This window comes from Sus scrofa, chromosome X, assembly GCF_000003025.6.
Source record: "Sus scrofa isolate TJ Tabasco breed Duroc chromosome X, Sscrofa11.1, whole genome shotgun sequence".
Lineage (NCBI taxonomy): Eukaryota > Metazoa > Chordata > Mammalia > Artiodactyla > Suidae > Sus > Sus scrofa.
This window is the reverse complement of record NC_010461.5, coordinates 41,725,660-41,751,659: the sequence shown is the minus strand read 5'-3', so window position 1 is coordinate 41,751,659 and position 26,000 is coordinate 41,725,660. Positions and strand designations below refer to the sequence as shown.

The 26,000-nt window shown below is 46.0% G+C and overlaps 1 protein-coding gene across 5 annotated transcripts; it reads right to left on the bottom strand.

Moving 5' to 3' along the window:
- RGN (regucalcin (senescence marker protein-30)) lies at window positions 1,924–26,000 on the bottom strand. Of its 5 annotated transcripts, none has more exons than XM_005673576.3 (7): window positions 25,677–26,000; window positions 22,600–22,778; window positions 19,630–19,812; window positions 11,503–11,718; window positions 4,735–4,866; window positions 3,909–4,063; window positions 1,924–2,464 (listed from the first exon to the last, which is right to left on the bottom strand). In XM_005673576.3, the coding sequence occupies exons 2-7, from the start codon at window positions 22,766–22,768 to the stop codon at window positions 2,414–2,416; spliced, it is 906 nt and encodes a 301-aa protein (XP_005673633.1). In that variant the 5' UTR covers window positions 22,769–22,778; window positions 25,677–26,000; the 3' UTR covers window positions 1,924–2,413.

Genomic DNA, 26,000 nt, shown 5'->3' with positions numbered 1-26,000 from the left:
ATATGGAGGTTCCCAGGCTAGAGGTCGAATCGGAGCTGTAGCTGCCGACCTACGCCACAGCCACAGCCACAGCCACACCAGATCTGAGCCGCACCTGCCACCTACACCACAGCTCATGGCAACACCAGATCCTTAACCCACTGAGCGAGGCCAGGGATTGAACCTGCAACCTCATGGTTACTAGCTGGAATTGTTTCCACTGTGGCACAATGGGAACTCCTCAATGAGGTTATTTTTTATTTTATTTTTGTCTTTTTGTCTTTATTTAGGGCTGCACCCACAGCATATGAAGGTTCCCAGCCTAGGGGTCGATTCAGAGCTGTAGCCGCTGGCCTAGACCACAGCCACAGCAACACCAGATCTGAGCCGCATCTGCAACCTACACCACAGCTCATGGCAATGCCGGATCCTTAACCCACTGAGCGAGACCAGGAATCAAACGCACATCCTAATGGATACTAGTCGGGTTCATTAACGGCTGAGCCACAATGGGAACTGCCAATGAGGCTACTTTTTAGAGTATTCTTTCCAAAACGATATATTACTTTTTCATCTACTAGGAGGCAGTTGGAACCATGGATTTTTTTAAATTAAAGTATAGTTGATTTACAGTGTTATGTCAATTTCTGCTGTACAGCATAGTGACCCAGTTATATATCTATATCTTCATTCTTTTTCTCATACTATCTTCCATAATGTTCTATCCCAAGAGATTGGATATAGTTCCCTGTGCTGGACAGTAGGACCTCATTGCTTACCCATTCTTGTTTTTTTTTTTTTTTTTTTTTTTTTTTTTTTTTTTTTGTCTTTTGTCTTTTTTAGGGCCGCACCTGTGGCCGGCATGTGGAAGTTCCCAGGCTAGGGGTCCAAGCGGAGCTCTTGCTGCCGGTCTACACCATAGCCACAGCAACGCCAGATCAGAGCTGCGTCTTCAACCTACACCACAGCTCATGGCAACGCTGGATCCTTAACCCACTGAGCAAGGCCAGGGATCGAACCTTTGTCCTCATGGATCCTAGTCGGGTTTGTTCCCCTGAGCCATGACAGAAACTCCCTGTGCCATATTTTAGATTCCACATATCATGGTATTTGTCTTTCTCTTTCTGACTTACTTCACTTAGTATGAGACTCTCTAGCTGCATCCATGTTTTTGCAAATGGCATTCTTTTGTTCTTTTTCATGGCTGAGTGGTATGCCATTGTACATGTGCACCACACCTTCTTAAGATGGCCAATAGGCACATGAAAAAATGCTCAGCATCACTAATTATTAGGGAAATGCAAATCAAAACTATAATGAGGGACCACCTCACACCAGTCCAAATGGCCATCATTAGCAAGCCTACAAATGATAAATGCTAGAGAGGGTCTGGAGAAAAGGAAACCCCTCCTACCCTGTTGGTGGGAATGTAAATTGGTACAACCACTATGGAAAACAGTATGGAGGTTCCTCAGAAAACTACATATAGAACTGCCATATGCTCCAGCAATCCCACTCCTCGGCATATACTGGACCAAACTATAATGCACAAAGAGAGAGGCGAGTTCTCGTCGGGTCTCAGGGGAAACTGAACCCAACTAGTATCCATGAGGATGCAGGTGTGAACCCTGGCCCTGCTCAGTGGGTTAAGGATCTGGCGTTGCTGGGAGCTGTGGTGTTGGTCACAGACACAGCTCAGTTCTGGCATTGAGCTGCAGCTCAGATTCAAACCCTAGCCTGGGAGCTTCCATATGCAGCAGGTGTGGCCCTAAAAAGGGAAAAAAAAAAGATAGAGGAACCATGGATTTTGCCAGAGGGTTTCGTTCTTATCCTCCAGCAATATTTTAGTTTGTAAAATAACTTAAAGGAAGAGTAATATGAAGGTGGGTGAGCACTGTCATATAGTGTATAAGATTATGATGAAAATAAAAAGGCACAATCATATAAGTCATTACCAAACTACTATTTATTAGTGTTTTGAAGCTTTGGGTGTAGTATGCAGAATAAAGAGCAGATATGGTCCCTTCCCTCTTCCCCCACTCCACCAGCAATTTCAAAGACTCAAGAGGCTGGGTTGACAGCTGAAAAACTACATTTCTTATTTTTTTGGCCACCCCTGTGGCATGTGGAAGTTCCCAGGCCAGGGACTGAACCCGAACCACAGCAGTGATAGCACTGGATTCTTAACCGCTAGGCCACCAGGGAACTGCCAACTCTATATTTCTATAGCACCTTTGCAAAACGTCTTATGTTATCAAAAGCACCCATCACCCTTTGTTAAAAATGCTCTGCCTTTTAAAAATTGTCAGTAAAAATTTAATGCTATTAATAATCTCATTGCTTCATTTTTTTGGGGTAGCTAGACTGAAATCTCAGCTCCCGAATTTTCTAGTTGTCTTCAAAGTCTCCTGCAATAGGAAAGAAGGCTTGTCACTCATCCTGCATAAGGATATGGAGGAAGTCCTTTGACCCCCAGGCCAGTTATCTGTTAGAAAAAGAAAAGAGAGGAATTTTGATACAAGTATTCTCCAAAAGCAGTTTTATGATTCACAATAATATATTTAGCCACCTATTATTCTTGTTTTATTTCCTATCATAAAAAGGAATTATTTGATTAGATATTTATGGTCCCACCCAATTATCCACATGGGTAAGAATCCATCTAGCAACCCTTTCCCACTAGAATTTGAAACTGAACTCATGGAGTTCCCGCTGTGGCCCAGTGGGTTAAGAACCTGACTGCAGCAGCTCTGGTCTCTGTGGAGGCCTGGGTTTGATCCTGGCCAATCCCTGGCTTGGTTCAGCGGGTTGCAGGATCCAGCATTGCTGAAGCTGCAGCTTGGATTCAGTCCCTGGCCTGAGAACTTCCATATGCCACAGATGCAGCCATAATAATAAATAAATAAATAAATAATGTTAAAACTGAATTTATTTCTATCTTCTTCCCATCTGTTGAAGAAAGGGGTTTGAGATGATTTCTACATTCCTTTTCAGCTCAAGAGAGCCATAATTTTTATCAGTGTTTATGTCACCACCAAAAAAAGAGTTAAGAGATGGAGTTCCCGTCGAGGCGCAGTGGTTAACAAATCCGACTAGGAACCATGAGGTTGCAGGTTCGATCCCTGGCCTTGCTCAGTGGGTCGAGGATCCAGCATTGCCCTGAGCTGTGGTGTAGGTTGCAGATGCGGCTCTGAGGCTCTGACCCCGCGTTGCTGTGGCTGTGGCTGTGGCGTAGGCCGGTGGCTACGGCTCCAATTCGACTCCTAGCCTGGGAATCTCCATATGCCGTGAAAGCGGCCCTAGAAAACACAAAAAGACAAAAAAAAAAAAAAAAGAGTTAAGAGGAATTCCCATTGTGGCTCAGTGGTAACGAACCCCACTAGTATCCACGAGGATGCAGGTTCGATCCCGGGCCTCGCTCGGTGGGTTAAGGATCTGGAGTTGCCATGAACTGTGGTGTAGGTTGCAGACATTGCTCAGATCTGGTGTTGCTGTGGCTGTGGTGTAGGCCGACAGCTGCAGTTCCAGCTCCAATTGGACCCCTAGCCTGGCAACTTCCCTATGTCTCGTGGATGTGGCCCTTAAAAGCCAAAAAAAAAAAAAAAGTTAAGAACCTGAAATATTCTTGCAACATCAAAACAATCAACTAATTGCATCAACATGTTTCAAACACTGGATTTCCAAGCCGATTCTACTGATTTATAGAATTCAACAAACACCCCTGAAGCGAAAAAAAAATTTTTTTAAGTACTGTACAAAGTAGGCTAAACACATTGTCCTGGACTTCGGATAACTTAAGGTCTAGAAAATCTAAATAAAATGTTTTTAAGCCTAGCATGAAGGCTTCATAGTTTGGGGAAGTATGAAACAGCACCAATCACTCAGTTACTTATTGCAAGACCTCAAAATAAAAGACAGAGCCAGCTCACCTTGAAGATTCCACCAGCCTCAGGTTGCTGCAAAAGACCCTGAGGGTCTAGCCCATCCCGGGCACAGGTCACGTACATTTCAGAGTAATCCTTCCCTCCAAAGCAGCATGAGGTTGTTTTATCAACAGGCAACTTCACGGTTTGGAGTCTTTTCCCTAGATCACCAAATAGTTCCTTTAAAGTCTAACTGTAGCACATTTTCAACCCGCGCAAGCTTTTAGGATCCCTTGTGGAGCCAAAAGAAAGTTCAAAGAGGATCTGGAGGTCAGACTTGACCCAGCTTGTTCACCTACCTTCCTTGATAGTTTATTTTGAGCAAAAAGACTTACCACTGTAGGGAAAGGCGTTCTGATCATAAATTTTGGTCTATGTCTTTGGCCCTTATTTCCAAAAGCATCCAATTGAGACCTTTGAATAGATCTCATCTTTGAATATATCTCATCAAAGATAAATACACATATTTATTTTACTTTTATTTTTATTTTTTTTCATCTTCTTAGGGCCGCTCCCTCGGCATATGGAGGTTCCCAGGCTAGGGGTCGAATTGGAGCCGTAGCTGCCAGCCTACGCCACAGCCACAGCAACGCAGGATCCGAGCCGTGTCTGTGACCGACACCACGGCTCACGGCAACAATGGATCCTTAACCCACTGAGCAAGGCCAGGGATCAAACCTGCAACCTCATGGTTCCTAGTCAGATTCGTTAACCACTGAGCCACAGCGGGAACTCCCAATACGCATCTTTATTAGCAATGAAGTTTCTCCAGTCCCTAGTGTCTGGCGTTTTCTAGACATGACAGGGAGTTTTTATTTTGCTGTGGGCCTACCTGTCTCAGGATCCAGGCGGATCACTCTTCCTCCATTGTAACAGGCCACCCAGAGCTTCCCCTCAGTATCAATGCACATTCCATCTGGGATGTGTTCTTCTTTCTCCATCTTGTAAATGCTTCTGCGGTTGGCTATGGTTAAAAAAAAAACAAAACACACACACACACACACACACCAAATAACAAGTTGATCATAAATACTGATCACCTCTGACCAGGCTGCCCCATTCATGGAGTTCTCCTCTTTCAACCTGTTGAGTTGTTTCAAAGCTGGTTTCTGTACCCCCTGCCTTGAACTGCCCCCAAGATCCTGGGGATTCTAGCTACCAGTGTCAGAGTTTCCTGCCAGCACAGGGAAATCTACTCAATATTCTATAATAAACAATCTGGGAAAAAAGAATGGATATATGTATATGTATAACTGATTCACTTTGCTGTACATCTGAAACGAACCCAACCTTGTAAATCAACTCTACTCCAATAAAATGTATTTAAAAAAATACTGGAGTTCCCGTCGTGGCGCAGTGGTTAACGAATCCGACTAGGAACCATGAGGTTGCGGGTTCGATCCCTGCCCTTGCTCAGTGGGTTAACGATCCGGCGTGGCCGTGAGCTGTGGTGTAGGTTGCAGACGCGGCTCGGATCCCGAGTTGCTGTGCCTCTGGCGTAGGCCGGTGGCTACAGCTCCAATTGGACCCCTAGCCTGGGAACCTCCATATGCCGCGGGAGCGGCCCAAGAAATAGCAACAATAACAACAACAACAACAACAACAACAACAACAACAAAATACTGATCACTTCTGCTGATCCAGGGTCTGCCATGTGGGCAGCACAGGCGGGATGGTTCAGGAGGATCCCTAGCTCTAAAAATGTCCTGGAGTTCCCTGGTGGCCTAGCCGGTTAAGGATCTGGCATTGTAACTGCTGTGGTGCAGGTTCGATTCCTGGCCTGGGACCTTCAGCAGGCCATGGGCATGGCCAAAAATAAATAAATAAAATAAGTAAATAAGTAAAATAAATGAATTAATAAATAAGTCCAGAAACATGGGCGAACACCCCTCAACAAAGGATTTTGACTGCAGGATTTGGGATGGACTCACTCCCTTTAGTTTGGGTACAGACACAATTGTCGAAGCTTTCAGAGGACGGGGGAATAAAAGAAAGCAGAATTCTTGGACTCAGTGTGTCCCCACTGCACCAGGAAACTCCTAAAGTTCCTGTAGATGCAAAGCAGAATTTCCTAAGAACATGATGGACAGAGAATAGAGATCCTATGGTGGCTGTGAAGGGCCTGATGCCTCATATGGCAAACTGATAGCTTCGGATAGTCAGGAATTTTTTTTTTTTTTGTCTTTTTGACTTTTCTTGAGCCGCTCCTGCAGCATATGGAGGTTCCCAGGCTAGGGGTCGAATCGGAGCCGTAGCCACCGGCCTACACCACAGCCACAGCAACTCAGGATCTGAGCCCTGTCTGCAACCCACACCACAACTCACGGCAACACTGGGTCCTTCACCCACTGAGCGAGGCCAGAGATCAAACCCGCAACCTCATGGTTCCTAGTCGGATTCGTTAACCACTGCGCCACGACGGGAACTCCAGGATAGTCAAGAATTTATTGTAAAAAGAGAACATGTGCTAACATCAGGAGCAATAAAAGCCATGTTCAGTAGCCCAGGTCAGTTTGCTGAGAAGGAAACTGATGTAGTCAATTTTAGAGAGACCCCTTCAGGAGTTCCCTTCGTGGCTCAGCGGGTAATGAACCCGACTAGGATCCATGAGGTTGCGGGTTCGATCCCTGGCCTCGATCAGTGGGTTAAGGATCTGGCGTCGCCATGAGCTCTCGTGTAGGTCGCAGACCCGGCTCCCATTCCAAATTGCTGTGGCTGTGGCATAGGTCAGTGGCTGCAGCTCCGATTAGACCCCTAGCCTGGGAACTTCCATATGCTGCGGGTGTGGCCCTAAAAAGCAAAAAATAAAAAATAAAATAGAGAGATCCCTTCAGCTGCACTATGGAAAGTATGCATGTATCTTCCCCACAAGGTTTGTTACACCTCCAACACCTCAGAGATTCCTGAATTCCCAATTGCACCTTTTGTTTGTTTGTTTGTCTTTTTAGGGCCGCACCTGCGGCATATGGAGGTTCCCAGGCTAGGGGTCGAATTGGAGCTACAGCTGCTGGCCTACACCACAGCCACAGCAACATCAGATCTGAGCGGTGTCTGCGACCTACACCACAGCTCATGGCAACTGGCACATCCTTAACCCACTGGGCGAAGCCAGGGATCAAACTTGCAACCTCATGGTTCCTAGTCAGATTCGTTTCTGCTGCTCCACGACGAGAACTCTGAATTCCCAATTGCACCTGATATTGCACTGGAACCACTGATGGCTGCAAACCTCCTAGACTGCTAAATCAAATAAATTATAATATGGAGTGCCCATTGTGGCGCAGGGGAAAGGAATCCAACTAGAATCTATGAGGACGCAGCTTCAACCCCTGTCCTTGCTCCGTGGGTCAAGGATCTGGCTTTGCTGTAGCTGTGGTGTAGGCCGGCAGCTACAGCTCCAGTTCGACCAATAGCGTGGGAACTTCCACATGCTTCGGGTGTGGCCCTAAAAAGCAAAAAAATAAAGACAAAAAAATAAAATAAAAATTATAATAAACTGTTAACTTTTTTCACTATTTAATACCAGTAGGACATTTTCATAAATTGAGAAATAAACAAATGTGTCAGTCTGTAGGTGGTTTTGCCTTATCCTTTGGATGTGATATTTTATTTTATTTTATCTTATTTTTTTTTGTCTTTTTGTCTTTTGTTGTTGTTGTTGTTGCTATTTCTTGGGCCACTCCCGCGGCATATGGAGGTTCCCAGGCTAGGGGTTGAATCGGAGCTGTAGCCTCCGGCCTATGCCAGAGCCACAGCAACGCGGGATCCGAGCTGCGTCTGCAACCTACACCACAGCTCACGGCCACGCCGGATCGTTAACCCACTGAGCAAGGGCAGGGACCGAACCCGCAACCTCATGGTTCCTAGTCGGATTCGTTAACCACTGCGCCACGACGGGAACTCCTGGATGTGATATTTTAAATCAGAGCAATAGTAATATAGTAAATGTTGAAATTTAGACATGAATTGAATACATTTTACAGGGAAATAATGGGGCTATGTATTTTTATGATTTTAGTGTTTTTTATATTTCCAGTGTTCCAGTGCAATTTCAGGTGCGATTTTGTTTTTGTTTTTGTTTTCGTTTTGTCTTTTTAGGGCCACCCAAGAGGCATATGGAAGTTCCCAGGCTAGGGGTCGAATTGGAGCTGCAGCCACCGGCCTACACCACAGCCACAGCCACCGGGATCTGATCTGCGTCTGCAACCTACACCACAGTTCACGGCAATGCCGGATCCTTAACCCATGGAGTGAGGCCAGGGATCGAACCTGAATCCTCATGGATCCTAGTCGGGTTCATTTCCGCTGAGCCACAATGGGAACTCCTTAAATATGTTTTAAAAGACGCACTGTGAACTACTTTATCTAGATCCTAAGAGCAAGACTTTTCTGAACTATTCTGGTCTTCCTCTCTCCAGCTGAAATGTTATGAAATATGAAAAAAGTGGAGTAATGCACTGCAAATCTTATAGTGCACTTCAATATAGTATATTAATTATCTTCTATTAATTAAAGTATGACCCAATAAATATAATATCCATAATATGGGTCATCTACTGAACTCAAACTTATAAAGAGGTCATTCAGCAATTATACTAAGACAAAAAAAATTTGAAGAACTGTAACTGAGTATCTTTGTTTAGGCATGGGAAAAGAAGCATTAGAGTTTCTACCTTAGTAGTAAAACAAAGCTGTTATTACAAGGTCTATAAATTTAAGTCTTCAGCTTAGTTCTCTAAGACTGGTTTAATATGGACCAGTTTTTCTGGAATCTCCAAAACCATAAACAAGATCTATAACAGTAATTTTTCTTGGAGTTCCCTTATGGAGCAGTGGGTTAAGGACCCGGCATTGTCACTGCAGCTGCTCAGGTCTCTGCTGTGGCGTGGATTTGATCCCTGGCCTGGGAACTTCCGTGTGCCACAAGTGCAGTCGAAAACAAAAGAAAGCAATTAAATATAAATGTCAATTGAATATATTTTAGTAACTTCTGGAGTTTCTGTCGTGGCGCAGTGGTTAGCAAACCTGACTAGGAACCATGAGGATGCCGGTTTGATCCCTGGCCTCACTCAGTGGGTTAAGGATCCGGCATTGCCGTGAGCTGGGGTGTAGGTTGCAGGCGCAGATCAGATCCCGTGTGGTTGTGGCTGTGGTGTAGGCCAGTGGCTGCGGCTCCGATTCGACCCCTAGCCTGGGAACCTCCATATGCCGCGGGAGCGGCCCTAGAAAAGGCAAAATAAATAAATAAATAAAACTTCTTAAGACCTACTGGTACATATTTTAGTATAGAAGATTATCAGGTACTTGGTGACAGATAATGCTGATTATAAATGATGTTTTTTTTTATTAACAGCAATGGGCACAAACTAAATAGCTTTTGATTCTAGGGGAAGGAAAATGGTTCTCTACAAGGTAAGCTAGTCGGCGTTCTGCAACGCAGGAATTCAGGGTTTCTGGAGGAGTCTTTTTTTTTTTCTTTTTTGTCTTTTTGCCTTTTTTAGGGCCGCTTCCGCGGCACATGGAGGTTCCCAAGCTAGGGGTCGAATCGGAGCCGTAGCCACCAGCCTACGCCACAGCCACAGCAACACAGGATCCCAGCCGTGTCTGCAACCTTCACCCCAGCTCACGGCAACGCCGGGTCTTTAACCCACTGAGCAAGGCCAGGGATCGAACCCGAAACCTCATGGTTCCCAGTCGGATTCGTTAACCACTGCGCCACAACGGGAACTCCATAAATGATGTTCTTAAAGGTCAAGGTGAGAGCTAGAATAAAGGTTAACTTTGACCCATTTATTTCTTTATTTATTTTGCTTTTTAGGGCCACACCTGTGGCATATGGAGGTTCTCAGGCTAGGGGTCTAATCGGAGCTACAGCTGCCCACCTACGCCACAGCCACGCCAAATCAAGCAGTGTCTGCGACCTACACCACAGCTCAGGGCAATGCCGGATCCTTAATCCACAGAGCAAGGCCAGGGAATCGAACCTGAAACCTCATGGTTCCTAGTCGGATTCGTTTCTGCTGTGCCACGATGGGAACTCCCCAGAATCCTTAATAAAATACCAAAATATCTTTTTGAGGCTGATCTGAACTGAAGACCTGATCTGAACTGAAGACCTGAATGCACACTTTAGTCTGAGGTTAGACCTTTGCTGTTTTACTTCCAGAAACTCCTACCTTGATTGACTCCAAGATCTAGAAGGAACTGTACAAACAGTCGATGCATAAAAACTAGCAAGATGTATGAGTTCTGTTCTGCCTGACTAAATGCTCCAAAATCACCTTATCAAAACATACTACTAGGAAAAAAAACAAACAAACTCTAAATATGAGTAGGGCTTCTATAAGGGAAAAGAACATATATATATGTACATATAAATGAATCACTTTGCTGTACATCTGAAACTAACACTACATTGTAAATCAACTATACTTCAACTAAAGAAAAAAAGAGCTTGTTTCTGAAAGGAGTATTCTGAAAGCAACTGGCCCTAAAGGGAATCATAATACACCCCCACCCCCAAAAAAAGACATCAAAATCCAGAGGAACTTTGCGCTACAAAATCCAGGTCATTACAGTAATCCGATTGAGATATAATGGAAAGAATGTTAAAGCCATGTGCAGGGAAAATGGGTAAAAATAGTCATGAAAAGGAGCACTACGTCTTTTAAGAGTAAAACATCTGCTGGAATATTTTGCCTCTGATTAAATCTACATGACAGTCTTCGGATTTTTTTCAAATCATTTTTAGGATTGGTTTCGTTCTTGTGGTTTGGCGCCTTTCATGAAAGTTTCAAGCACCCCCTTGTAAATTCTTCCCAATAATTCCTTCCTTCCTAGTTTCCAAGTATGTCTCATGGAGAGTCCACTGATGGAGTTGAACAATCTGTAGCTACTTTTTTTTTTTTTTTTTTTTTTTTTTTACTTTTTGCTTTTTCAGGGCTGCACCTGGGGCATATGGAAGTTCCCAGGCTAGGGGTTGAATGGGAGGTGCAGCTGCCGGTCTACCCCAGAGCCACAACAATGCAGGATCCAAGCCGTGTCTGTGACCTACACCACAGCTCATGGCAACCCTGGATCCTTAAGCCACCGAGCAAGGCCAAGGATCGAACCTGTGTCCTCATGGATACTAGCCAGATGTGTTTCTGCTGCGCCACGATAGAAACTCCTACTTTTCCATTTTGAAAAGTTGTCTTTGAGTACTTGCCTATAGTTAATTAAAGTCCAAATAAGAAATATCAACCCCCATTTCTAATTTTCTGTTCTTTTGTCCCTTTTCTGTTATACATTATTTGCCTCTAAGCACAGAATCTGTTTTCCAGGGAACCTCTTTCTAGATATGGTTGCAAGAAAAAGGATTAAGGATCTAGCTATGCAATGCCAACAGTGGCCATATTTAGTTGTGTGAAAGCCATGGCTTGACTGGCAGCAGAGTCGAGCCTGTGTCGTCGTTACCACATTGCAATCATCATATCGGGCAATTCTCTGTTGGGAAAATAAGGATCTTTTCACATGGGTTAAGGGAGAGGCAGCTTGCTAGTCAGATACACGTGAAAAAAAATACCAGCAATATTAAGAAAAATGATGAAAAAGTACATACAAATCTTTCCTGTCTGCAGGTCATAGTCAAAGGCATCCACGGAGTAGGACAGGCTATCGATGTAATAGAAGATTTTGTGGTCCAGAGACCAATCCAAACCATTGGAGATGTCCACCTGATCAAAGTACTTTTCCACGTGGTGGTCGGCAAAGAGGGCGTACAGGGACCCTTGGTGCCGTTCCAGAACCGCCGGCGCTGTTTCCTCAGCCATGGTTCCTACAAACACCAAAGAGCACAGAGCTCAGCCACACAGCATTCCGTCCATATAAAGCACTATCTTCTTCCCCCTGGTGAAATCAACTATTACACAATCCCAATCTGGATGCTATTTTTTTTTTTTTGTCTTTTGTTGTTGTTGTTGTTGCTATTTCTTGGGCCGCTCCCACGGCATATGGAGGTTCCCAGGCTAGGGGTCGAATCGGAGCTGTAGTCACCAGCCTACGCCAGAGCCACAGCAACGCGGGATCCGAGCCGCGTCTGCAACCTACACCACAGCTCACGGCAACGCCGGATCGTTAACCCACTGAGCAAGGGCAAGGACCGAACCCGCAACCTCATGGTTCCTAGTCGGATTCGTTAACCACTGCGCCATGACGGGAACTCCTGGATGCTATTTTTTTAAAAAATGACAACAACCTTGCGTATAATGCAAATTCAAACTACCCTGAGAGGGAGTTCCCGTTGTGGCTCACGGGGTGAAGATCCTGACCTAGGATCCTTGAGGAGGTGGGTTTGATCCTGGGCCTCGCCGAGTGGGGTAAGGATCGGACGCTGCCGCAAGCTGTGGCATTGCTGTGGCTGTGGGGTAGGCCCGCAGCTGCAGGTCAGATGTGACCCCTAGCTGGGAAACTTCCATAGGCTGCAGGTGCAGCTGTGAAAGAAAACAAAAATGAAAAGCAAACAAATCAAAAAAAAAAAAAAAAAGAAAAAAAAAAAACGCCTACCCTGAGAGATTCTAGTCCCAGACAGCTGCACCCACCTCATTTTCTCCCACTGAGCACAGCTCTTAGAAGACCTGGACAAAATGCATGGCAGCGCTATTTGAGAACTCTGAACAGAAAATTCAGAGAAGAACACAGAATTTTTTTTTTTTTTTGTCTTTTTGCCATTTCTTGGGCCCGTCCCATGGCATATGGAGGTTCCCAGGTGAGGGGTCAAATCGGAGCTATAGCCGCTGGTCTACACCACAGCCACAGCAATGTGGGATCCGAGCTGTGTCTGTAACCTATACCACAGCTCGCGGCAAGGCTGGATCCTTAACCCACTGAGCAAGGCCAGGGATCGAACCCGAAACCTCATGGTTCCTAGTCGGATTCACTAACCACTGAGCCACGACGGGAACTCCAAGAACATAGAATTTGAAGTATCACCTAATTGGTGATGTGTCTCCATTTTATCCTCCAGTATGTCCCGGCCTGAACTCAACACAGCCTGGAACTTGGAAGGAATAAGCACTGTGGTGCAGGCAGAATGAGATCCAAGAGAAAAACAGTCTAGATCTGCTACAGTGAGCAGCAAACACTCCTGAGGCTCAGAGAGTGGAAGAAATGCCCTGGTTATTTTCCAGTCCCTTCCCTCCCTTTTCTCGTGCACTGGTCCCCAGACAATTCTGCAGTGAGGATAGCAAAGGCGGAGAATGGTCAGCCACAGGAAACTACAGGAATCAAAACTCTGAGGGAAGGTGACATTCCTCTCCATTTAGTGACGATGCAAGGACAAAACGGCAGAGCCAAACACTGTTTGTTTTGTTTTGTTTTTTGTATTGTTTTGTTTTATTGTCTTTTTTGCCTTTTCTAGGGCCGCTCCTGCGGCATATGGAGGTTCCCAGGCTAGGAGTCGAATCGGAGCTGTAGCCACTGGCCTAAGCCACAGCCACAGCCACGTGGGATCTGAGCCACATCTATGACCTACACCACAGCTCAGGGCAATGCCGGATCCTTAACCCACTGAGCAAGGCCAGGGATCGAACCCACAACCTCATGGTTCCTGGTCAGATTCGTTAACCCCTGAGCCACAATGGGAACACTGAAACACTGTTGCTTTCATGGTCTCCCTCTTTCTCCCCCGACCCCTCCTGCTACTTGGCCCTGGAGGCAGTGCAGTCACAGAAGTGGGTGGTGTCTGACTGGAGGAATGAAAAGGAGAGCTCCAGAAAGCTGGAAAGTACTAGAAGACAGCGAAGAGGGATGTTGCTCAGGAATGCAACCCCATAAAGTTGTCTGTGATCTCCTGGGCTCATCTCCTGCTCATACAAGTATGGGTTGGAATCTAATTAGCATACCACAGCCTTGGAGAAGGGAGCTGATGGATAGAACTCCTCCTAGCGCTCAGATTGACCCATGACTGGCACACACAGGGGACAGATCCTAATGGCACCTGAAGAAAGCAGGTTGGAACTTGCGATCTGAACCTGAAACAAATATATCAACATTCCTCCAGAGGATTTAAGCAAGACCCCGTGGCTCCTAATGCCACAGTCAAAATGTCCAGGATACACTCCAAAATTACTTGGCAACCCAAAGAAGCACGAACATGTCAACATGTATAGGAAAAAGAATCAACCAATGCAGACAAAGAGATGGCAGCACCGATATTAGAATTATTTGACAAAGACTACAGCAGCTCTTACAAAAAGGCTCAAATGAACAATTTATGAAGTCTTAAAACTCAGAATAGCAGCAAAGGAGTAGAAGATATAAAGAATCCTTGAGTGAAATTTTTAGAACTGAAAAACGAAATCAATGAAATAAAAAACCCACTGAGTGGGGGAGTTTCCGGGTGGTCTAGTGGTTAGGATTTGGTGCTTGCCTCGCTGTGGCCTGGATTTGATCCCTGGTCTGAGAACTGAGATCTCAGATCAAGCTGCTGCTTGCTGTGGCCAAACAAGCAAAAACCAAAAAACCCCTACTGGATGGACTCAGTAGCAGACTAGAGATGACAGAGGAAAGAGCCAGAGTTTCTGAAGCTAGAGCAAAAGGAATTATCCAATCTGAATAGCAGAGAGGAAAAAAGACTGAAAAGAAAGCAGTAGAGTGTCAGGGACCTGTGCGACAACAACAAAAGAGCTAACTTATGTGTCACTGGATTCCTAGGGGAGAGGAGAAAGAAAACGGCCAAAAATCACTTGAAGAAGTAAATGGCTCAAAATTTTCCAAGTGTGATGAAAAGCATAAAACTACAGAGCCGAGAAGGTGAGCAAATCTGAAACAGGAGAAGCCCAAAGAACCCTAACTCAGACTCATCATAATCACATTTCTGAAAACTGAAGTTAAATAGAAATTCTTGATGTCAATGAAAGAAAAACAACATATTACATACAGGAGAACAGTGATTCAATGGCTGTCAATTTTTCATGAGAAATGGTGGAAATCAGAAGGAAGTGTCATGTTCTAAATTTGTTGAAAGGAACAAAAAGCATCAACCTAGGAGTCTATATTAAGTGAAAAATAGTCCTTTAAGAACGAAGGTGATCATGGTAGAGAGCTTGGGGTTAACAGATGCAGAGTATTGCCTTTGGAATGGATGAGCAATGAGATCCTGCTGTGTAGCCCTGGGAACTCTGTCTGGTCACTTATGATGGAGCCTGATAATGGGAGAAAAAAGAATGTATGCATGTATGTGTATCTGGGTCACCATGCTGCACAGTAGAAAAAATAAATACAGAAAAAATAAAAGAAAAAAAGAAATAATAAAAGAAATAATAAAAAAAGAACGAAGGTGAAATAAAGACATTCTCATGTGAAGTAAAACTAAGAGAATTCACACCTAGTGGGTCTGCTCTAAAAGAACTGCTAAAAGAAGCTCTTCAGACAGAAGGGACATACCAAAAGGAAGCTTGGGACATCAGGAGTGAAGAAGGAACAACAGAAATAGTAAATATATTGGAGTTCACGTCGTGGCGCAGTGGTTAGCAAACCCGACCAGGAACCATGAGGATGTGGGTTCGGTCCCTGGCCTCGCTCAGTGGGTTAAGGATCCGGCATTGCCGGGAGCTGTGGTGTAGATCACAGATGCAGCTCGGATCCTGAGTTGCTGTGGCTGTGGTGTAGGCTGGCGGCTACAGCTCCAATTAGACCCCTAGCCTGGGAACCTCCATATGCCTCGGGTGTGGCCTTAGAAAAGACAAAATAAATAAATAAAAAGAAATAGTAAATATATGAGTAAATATAATAGACTCTTCTTCCTTTCAGTTCTTCAAAAACATTTTTGATGACTGATAGCAAAAATAACATTTTCTGATGGGATTTTCAATCCATGTGTATAGACAGGCAACTATAACATAAATGGGTGATTACCAATTGAAGTGGTAAAATATTGGTTCTGCATAGACTGAAAGTTAACTAGGCATTTTGTAATCCCTTCAAGAACCCTTAAAAAACTAGACAGGAGTTCCCAAGTGGCAGAACAGAATTGGCGGCATCTCTGCAGCCCTGGGATCAGGTTCAATCACCAGCCCCACACGGTAGGTTCAGGATCCGTCATTGCTGCAGCCATGGTGTAGGTGGCAACTGTGGCTCAGTTCTGATCCCTGGCCCGGGACCTCCATATGCTGTGAGGCGGCCAAAAAGGAAAAAAATATACAGAGAGATGAGTGAAAAATCGCAATAGATAAATTAAAATTGAATTCTAAAAACTGCTCAACCCAAGAGAAGGTAGGAGAGGGGAAACAGAGAAATAAGAAATACAGAGGGAAAGAAGAGAGAACAAATAATAAAATGGTATATCTAAGTCAAAGCATATCAATAATTATATTACTTATAAATAATTCTAAACACATCAAAAAGAGATTGTCAGAATAAAGTTTTGTGGTTTTTTTTTTTTGTATTTTCTAGGGCCGCACCCACCGCATATGGAGGTTCCCAGGCTAGAGGTCTAATCTGAACTGTAGCCACCGGCCTACACCAGAGCCACAGCAACATCAGATCTGAGCAGTGTCTGCGACCTACACCACAGCTCACGGCAACGCGGGATCCTTAACCCACTGAGCGAGGGGAGGTACATGAGAACTAAATGTGAAATGCATTATTATTATTTTTTAGGGCTGCACCCACGGCATATGGAGGTTCCCAGGCTAGGGGTGGAATCAGAGCTGTAGCTGCCAGCCTATACCACAGCCACAGCAACATGGGATCTGAGCTGCGGTCTGCAAGCTACACCACAGTTCACAGCAACACCAGATCCTTAACCTACTGAGCAAGGCCAGGGATTGAACCCGCATCCTCATGGATCCTAGTCGGGTTCGTTAACCACCGAGCCACGATGGGAACTCCCTTGCTTGGACTTTTAAGGTATCTTCCCATGTTGTAGCCTGCCTCTAGGATGGTCCCTAAAGAGCCCGGTCTCCCCATATTCACACCCTCATCTAGTCCCCTCCGTAACTGCGGGACAATAGCCCACAGCAGAAGTGATGTTATGTCACCTCTGAGATTGGTTAATAAAACCATAGCATCCATCTCGGGTGCGCTCTCTCTCTCTATCATCACTGGCTCTGAGGGAAGCCATGTCCCAGGCAGCCCACGTGGTAAGGAACTCCTGCCAACCCCCTCCAGGCCCCTTCAGACTCCAGCCCCCCACCCCAAGCCTGGAGCCCTAGCCAACAGCTTGACTGCAACGTCATGACATAGCCTTGAGCCATCCAGCTAAGCCAGACCCAGGTTCCCGACCTTCAGAAACTAAGTGTGATAATTCATGCTTCTTTTAAGCTTCTACATTTCAAGCTAATTTGTTACACAGCAGTAGATCACTAAGGAGTCCCACCGAACGCTTATAAATTACAATAAAAAATAGAGGAGTTCCCGTTGTGGTTCAGCTGTAATGAAGCTGACTAGTATCCATGAGGATGCGGCATTGTTTAGGGGTCTAAGGATCCGGCCTTGCTGTGAGCTCTGGTGTGGGCCGGCAGCTACAGCTCCAAGTCGACCCCTAGCCTGGGAACCTCCATGTGCTGCAAGTGCAGCCCTAAAAAGCAAAAAAAAAAAAAAAAAAGTAACTATGCAGCAGTAGAGAAATTCAAGACCTCAGCTGGGAACTGGGTAACATTACCAATGAGGAACAGATGGTACCCAGATGGGGGACCCTGAGAAGGACAGAGCATCACTTAGGGATTCCAGCCATGGACGGATAGCATCAATCTAATCGAAAGAAGACATTAGACAAACACAAAACCAGGAGGAACATGAGGAATAGCCTATGAAAAAAAGAGGGGAGCGGGATGGGATTGCATTTTTCAAAAACAGCAATGTCATTCGAAACAAAGAAAGGTCTATGTTCTGTTCCAGATTCAAAAGATTCAAAAGAAATGACAACTAAATGCAACACATAATCCTAGGCTGGATCCTGTGCTGGAGGGGAAAAAATGCTATAAAGGACATTATTTGGCTAACTGACAAAACTGGAATATAACTAGTATATTAGCTAAAATGACCATATAATGTTAAATTTCTTTGAGATGAATACTATACTGTGGTCATGTAAGCTTTTTTTTTTTTTTTTTTTTTTTTTTTTTTTTTTTTTTTTTTTTTTTGGTTAGGGCTGCACCTGCAGCGTGTGGAGATTCCCAGGCTAGCAGTCGAATCAGAGCTACAGCCGCCAGCCTGCACCACAGCCACAGCCACACCAGATCCGAGCTGCATCTGTGGCCTACACCACAGCTCATGGTGATGCTGGATCCTTAACCCACTGAGCGAGGCCAGGGATTGAACCTGTGTCCTCATGGATGCTAGTCAAATTGGTTAACCACTGAGCCACGATGGGACCTCCCTGGGAACTCCCGCATATGTCATTTTTTCTTGGGGAATTCACACTGAAGTATTTTAGAGGTAAAAGCACATGACATATGCAACTTACTTTCAAATGATCCTGGAGAAAAATGTTTATGTATATTGAGAAAACAAATGAAACAAAATGTTGCCAGAGGTGAGACCAGGGAAAGACTGACCAGGTGTTGTTTGTGCTATTCTTACTGCCCCCCACCGGGTACATGTGAAATTATTTCCAATTTAAACATCAACAACAAAATGATACAAAAGAACTTATTTATAAAACAGAAACCGGATCCAAGATTTCAAAAGCAAATTTAGGGCAACCATTTGGGGAAACCATAGGAGGCGGGGAGGAATTGGGAATAACATATACACACTACTCTAGAGAATAGATGATTATCAAGAGCCTACTGTGGGAGGTCCCATTGCGGCGCATTGGAAATGAATCTGACTAGGAACCATGAGGTTGTGGGTTCGATCCCTGGCCTCGCTCAGTGGGTTAAGGATCCAGTGTTGCCGTGAGCGGTGGTGTAGGTCACAGATGCGGCTCAGATCCCCCATGGCTGTGGCTGTGGTGGAGGCCGGTGGCTACATCTCCGATTCAACCCCTAGCCTGGGAACTTCCATATGCCACAGGTGCAGTCCTTAAAAAAAAAAAAGAACCTACTGTAGCGTACAGGGAAATATATTCAATAGTTTGTAATAATCTATGTGGGGAAAAAAGAATGGAGATATATATCTATATCTCTCTGAACTAGTACAGCATTGTAAGTCAACTCTACTCCAATAGAATTTAAAGAATAACCCAGAAACGACAACATGACCTCTAGTATAAAACTCATTGCAACTACAAAAATACCATATATATTTTAGTCTGCTAGAGATAGCAACTATAAGGAACATCTATGAAGTTTTTTTTCTTTTTTCTTTTTCTCTCTCTCTCTCTTTTTTTTTTAACTGCTATATCTGTTGCCTATGGAAGATCCCGGGCCAGGGGTTGAATGGGGGCTGCAGCTGCAGCCTATGCCACAGCCTCACCGGATCTGAGCCCCATCTTTGACCTATGTCACAGCTCACGGCAATGCCGGATCCTTAACCCACGGAGCGAGGCCAGGGATCGAACCCACGTCCTCACTGTGTCGGGTTCTTAACCCACAGAGCCACAACGGGAGCTCCCCCAGGAAGCTTTTCTCATGGGAATTTTTGTTTTGGAGCGGGATCAAAGTGACTCAAGTAAAAATTAAAGAAGCCCTCAAGATCTGTTAGGAACAACAATTCTTTTCACCACTGCAGCTGTGAGACTTTTATAAGACAGATTCTGATCCTCTCCAAAGCTCAGTACATAGATGCTAAAGATAAACCATACCAGCAAAGTATCTCCCAGCGGGATCCACCTTCCCGTCATTGAATCGATTGTTTTTCTTGTCTTTATCGACAGCGGCCAAGACAACTGCTGACTCATCTTCCCAGTTCAAAGCACAGAACTTTGTTCCAACTGTGGCGACATAGCCTCCTGCCTGGCGAAGGGCCACAGAGCTGACAGGAGCATCTGCAGAGGCAAAAGCAGCAGTCAGAGGGCCGGCCGAGCAGCACACACAGCCATCACACCACCCGGTACCCCGAAGGCGACATGGCACTTTGGACCACGGGCATGCACCCTTCTTTCCACTGAAGAGTGAAGGCTACACAGCCTAGTATATTCGTGCAGCATAGGGACCCCGCGTGCTGAACTGGGCAGCAGGGATGGAAAGATGAATGAAACCCAGTTCCTCTGAAAGCGCCTAGCCTAGTGAGAGAAGCAGAGAAGTCAAACCACAGCAGCCGCCCTACCCTGCAGCAGGTGCCACGGCGCGTTCAGAGGAGAGATTTCCGAATGGGGGAGAGGGGGTGGGAGCATGCCATGAACAAGAGCCATAACCACAGAGCAAGCGATGCTCAATTTGCCCGATCTTCAGCAAATTCAGAGACACAAACCGTTTAGTTGAGTTTCAGCCGCTAAGTTTTGTGACATCTCTCTCCCTCCAAAACAGGACATGTTTTGTTTTTTAAATTAAGACCTGTTTGTTTGTTTTTTTTAAGGGGCCCTATTTTGTATGTATCTAATTGCACATTGTTTCTCAAATCCTTTTTGGAAGTAAACATGACAAACAATAAATAAAAATAGACGCAGTAAGAACAAACACATCTTCCTTATATTCTTATATTTTGTATATTTAAATTTTAGGTTTTCTCGGTTTAATATTTTTCCACGTGTAAGGACACTTTCTTTTAATTAAAAAAAAATTTGTTTTTGGCCATGACAAAAACTTCCACGCCTGTGGAAATTCCCCAGGCCAGGGGTTGAACCTGAGCTACAGCCAGCAACCGAGCCGCTGCAGTGACAACGCCAGATCCTTAACCCACTGAGCCACTAGGGAACTCCAGGAAACTTTTTTATTTCAGAGTGGAGAGATTGATTACCACGGTGAGCAGTCACAGGAAACAAATTGATGAAAATTTACTTTGAAAACATTTCCGAAGCATCTATTCAGGGCAAGACGCTGGGTGCTCTAGGTGGAGCTTCTAGCTAAAAGTCCTGTGCAAAAGTTGATTGGAGCCATTAAGGATCCCAGGAAATGTGCAGGACACTGTTAGAAGGGTCACATTCTCGTCTGGGATCCCAACCTGTGTCCTGAGGCTTCTGTTAGCTTTCAAGCAAATGCTGACAGCACAAGCCTTTCCCGTAGTTTGGGATTTTTTTTTTGTTGTTTGGTTGGTTTTTGTTTTTGCAGATTAGGCTTAGGAATAGATCCCTTAGGTGTGCATGTTGGGAAAGAGAGACTAGGAAAGGTCCCTTCCCTACTCTGATCACAGCAGGTCATAGTCATTTTGCCTCTAGCCATGGTCACATCCCTGTGTGAATTAAAAGCTGTTCCTTCTCATTAAAAAAAAAAAAAAAGTTGGAGGAGTTCCCACTGTGGCGCAACTAGGGATCAGTGGTGTCTCTGGAGCACTGGGACGCACCTTTGTTTTGTTTTTTGTTTTGTTTTGTCTTTTCTAGGGCCCCTCCTGTGACATATGGAGGTTCCCAGGCTAGGAGTCCAATTGGAGCTGTAGTCGCCGGCCTACGCCAGAGCCACAGCAACGTGGGATCCGAGCCTCGTCTGCAACCTACACCACAGCTCACAGCAACACCAGATCCTTCACCCACTGAGCAAGGCCAGGGATCGAACCCGCAACCTCATGGTTCCTAGTCGGATTCGCTAACCACTGCGCCACGACGGGAACTCCTGGGACGCAGCTTTGATCCTGGCCAGGCACAGTGCGATAGGGATCCGGCATTGCCCCCACTGCGGGCGAAGGTCATAACGATGGCTCGGACCTGATCCCCGGCCCAGGAACTCCATGTGCCATGGGGTGGCCAAAAACGAAAACAATTCTCAGGTCCCCAGATCTGAGTTGACAGTGTCCTAAGGTCATGGGAATTCCTAGTATCTTGTTCCCACAAACACAACAAAGAAATAAGAAACTTTATCACTGGTCAAGCCCATACCCTAGGGCCATAGAATGTGATAAGCCCCGCCTCGGGAAACCACAGGGCCATAAACAGAATCATATGCAAAGGCGCTCAAAATTCCTTCACGAATCCTACGTTGTACAGGGAAGAGAAAGTCCTGGTGCAAGCTCTCTGCACATTCAAAGAAGGGATATAGCTGTTATTTTTGGTCAGTCAAGGCCTTGCTTGGCCTGACCCAAGGTAGACGAATTTGCTGTGCCACAAACAGGGTCTCTGACGTTCAAGGCTGTTATCTGCAGCTATTAAGAACAGATCCTACCGTGGCGCGTTCCCGTGGTGGCTCAATGGTAACCAACCTGACTAGTATCCATGAGGACACGGGTTCGATCCCCGGCCTCACTTATTGGGTGAAGGACCCACTGCGCCATGAGCTGTGGTGTAGGTCACAGACACAGCTCAGATCTGGCGTTGCTGTGGCTGCGGCCTAGGCTGGCGGCAGCTGCAGCTCCGGCTGGACTCCTAGCCTGGGAACTTTCATATGCTACAGGTGTGGCCCTAAAAAGACGAAAAAAAAAAAAAGGAAAGATCCTGCTGTGACTCACACTCCAAAACGAAATGGGGAATGTGACCCCAAAAGGGAAGAGGCACGTGTGGATGATCCAGATGTTACTCCTGGGTCGCAGTGGGTGACATAGGATGACGATCCAAGACTTTTAAAGTATATTCAGTACCTTTTAACAAGAAGGTCCCTGGGGGGACTGACACATTAGGTGACCGTCCCTTTCCAGGGAAGAAGAGAATGGCTGTCTGGGCAGCTCCCAGCCCGGGCTCCATCCTTACCCAGGGTCACTCGCTGCACTTGCTTGCTGAGCGCATTCCACCGGCAAACCTTTTTGGCGGGAATATCCACAAAGAGCAGAGAGTTGGACGCTTCCTCCCACACGGGCGACTCACCGCAGTGGCAGTTCTCCCGCAAAACGCACTCAATCTTAATGGAAGACATTGTCATGGGGGGAGATCTACTGAAGGTAACCGAGATAAAGGGACATGTTATTTCATGGAGCAAATTCAGTAAAACACCTCACTCAAGACCCCTGGCAAGACCCCAGTAGGGATTTTTTTAAAAAAATTAGAAATGGAGGTGTTCCCGTTGTGGCACAGCAGTAACGACTAGGAACCATGAGGTTGTGGGTTCGATCCCTGGCCTCAATCAGTGGGTTAAGGATCTGGTAGTGTTGTGAGCTGTGGTGTAGGTCACAGACGCCGCTTGGATCCCCCATTGCTGTGGCTGTGGTGTAGACCAGCAGCTGTAGTTCCAATTCGACCTCTAACCTGGGAACCTCCATATACCGCAGGTGCAGCCCTAAAAAGCAAAAAAAAAAAAAAAAAAAAAAAAGGAACTGGAGGAGTTCCCATTGTGGTGCAGTGGAAAGGAATCAGACTAGTATCCATGAGGACTTGGGTTCAATCCCTGGCCTGGTTCAGTGGGTTCAGGATCCAGCGTTGCTGTGAGCTGTGGTGTAGGTTGCAGACGTGGCTCGGATGCTGCTTTACTGTGGCTCTGGCATAGGCTGGCGGCTCCAGCTCCGATTCGACCCCTAGCCTGGGAACTTCCATACGCTGCGGGTGCGGCCCTAAAAAGACAAAAACAAACAAAAAAAAAAACAGAGAAAGGACAGACACATTTTCCCTAGCTCTGAACAAAATATGCAATCTGGCAGGAGGAGTCATATACAAAAGAAGAGCGAGAGGACAGCCCAGAACACAAGACAGCTTCAATCAACTTACCAGTGCTGTTTGTTAAGCAATCTTTAAAAAAGAGAGCCGCAGAAAAGCAACACCCCAACAGCCACACCTTGGCGCTAGTGACCCCCCCAGGGAAAGCTGACTGTCTGCACAAGGCAAGGCTCCCTTTATGCCAACACCCTAGCCCCCAAGGCTCGTCAGGGGGGCGTGTAGCTCCCTCATTGGTGGCCTTTCTGGGCGTCTGCAGGTCACCTTCTCCTGCTGCCCTCCCCATCTGTGGATGGTGTTGATGGCCTTCTGTGACCTTCAAGGCCCCGGTCTTCCTGCTCTGCATTTTTCTGAACTGCACGATAAGAAAGGCAGTGCATCAGTGACAACACATGCCACTATAATAATACACCAACATCTATTTTCTTTTGTAATCTAATTTGGATCTTACTATAAATCATTCAAGTGCAGAGTTACAGCCATTTATATATTCGCACATGTTCTGTAATTCTGGAAAGTGTTATGAATCCCCTTCTATCATCCATACGATCGTGAGGTATGGCGAAGTGTTTTTCATCTGATTTTCATAGTTTTCTATTCCAGAACAAAAAAAATCCTCTGGAAATAAAAGAGGCTGTGAGCATAAGGGGGATTTATTAGATATCGTAAAAGAATGATGAAGTAAAACTTATGTAAAAGTGTATTCCACTCCATTTAAGACTTATTATAATTCCGTTGCTAATTCTTTCAACTGAAAAATATGTCAAACTTTTCACAACTTTGTCAAATAAGAATATCATTTTATCTATTTATTACCATTTATTTTATTACTATTATTTATTACTATCTGTTATCAGTGGAATACTAACATCCATTTTCTTTCTTTTTTTTTTTTTTTTTTGTCTTTTTTGTCTTGTTAGGGCCGCACCTGCAGCATATGGAGGTTCCCAGGCCAGGGGGCGCATCGGAGCTGTAGTCGCCGGCCTACCCCACAGCCACAGCAACGCCGGATCCTTCACCCACTGAGCCAGGCCAGGGATCGAACCTGCAACCTCATGGTTCCTAGTCAGATTCGCTTCCGCTGCGCCACGACGGGAACGCCTCTCACATCCATTCTCAAATTCAGACATCGGAAAAGGGGGAGAAAAGGACACCACTGGGGCACCGCTGTAGGAAGTTACAGGTATTTCTTGCTGCCTAGAAAGGCACTGTGCCAGTTTGGCAAGGAGTCTTGAACTCCGCAAGCAGGAACGTTCTATGCTGGGACTGTTGGCCAGAAGCTGTGACCAGCGAACAGGTAGAAGAAAAAGAAAAATGTTCAACGCAAAAAATTCTTGCTTAAGAAACCCATGTGAGAGGGGAAGGACAGGCAAAACTCTCTAGAGTCTTCTTTCCCACACTCTGCCCTGCTGAGGAAAATTGCCTGCATCTTCATCCTTCTCCCTGACTTGAAGTCAGTGGTCCCACACCTGGGTGGGCAAATTAAGGCTAGGGGAATAAAGGAACGACAATCTTGGGTTGAATACTTCTTTCAATAAACCGCTTAAGAAAAGAAAAAAGAAAAGAAAAGAAAAACAAACAAACAAACAAACAAAAAAAAACCCAAAAAAACCCCACACAGCTCCAATCGTCCTCATGTATGACCTGCCAGCGCTGGGGTATCTGCAATCCTCATGGGCGGTTAAAAATTGGCAAAAGTTCCAAAGGCCTTCCTCATATCAATTGGAGATAAGGCGCGAGATCAGACACGGGACTTTTGCAATCGCAGTGTTTAACCCCACGCTCCGTGGTGCAAGTGGGGGGGTGGGGGGAGACTGGCAAATGTCGTCCCTTTTCTGCCCCAACTTCTGCGAGAGCGCGGCGCGCAATCGGGGCAGCAGGTGGCCGTGCGACGGCGGGGTACCCGTGCGGGGGCGGGGAGGGGAGGCTTGACACCGGCCGGCGGCTCGGTTGAGGCCTCGGGTGACCGCGGGGCCCTGGGACGCTGAAGATTGCATTTGCGTTGCCTCCAGCCCGGGCCGGCCGAGTTGGGTGCACGGGACGCGGGGGTCAAATCGGCCTCCTTCCAACCGCGCGGGTTTCGGGGTGTGTGTGCGTGTGTGTGTGAGTGTGTGTGTGTGGCTGTCGTCAGAAGTCCCCTCTCCAAGGAGGGGGCGGGGAGGCCGGCCCGACCCAGCACTCACCAGGCTGATGACTCGCAGGCAGCTGGGAGGTCAGGTGGCAGAGCCGGGCGCGTGCGGGGTGTGGGGGTGGGGTGTGGGGGTGTCGCCGGCCCGCCTGGGGTGGGGGTGGGGACCGATCCCCCTCTCCCGTCCTCTCCTCCGCGGCTGCAAGAATCCAGCGGAGCCACTCTGGGCGAGGAGGTGGGGCGGAGGCTTGGAGCTCGGTGAATCCAAGCTTTGGAGTTTGGCCGGAGAGCGAAAGGTTGTTTCTGACAGCAGCAAAACGTTATTAAAATGCCTCACGGAGCGATGGGATCGAGGGTCCGGTTTGAACACAAACAAGTT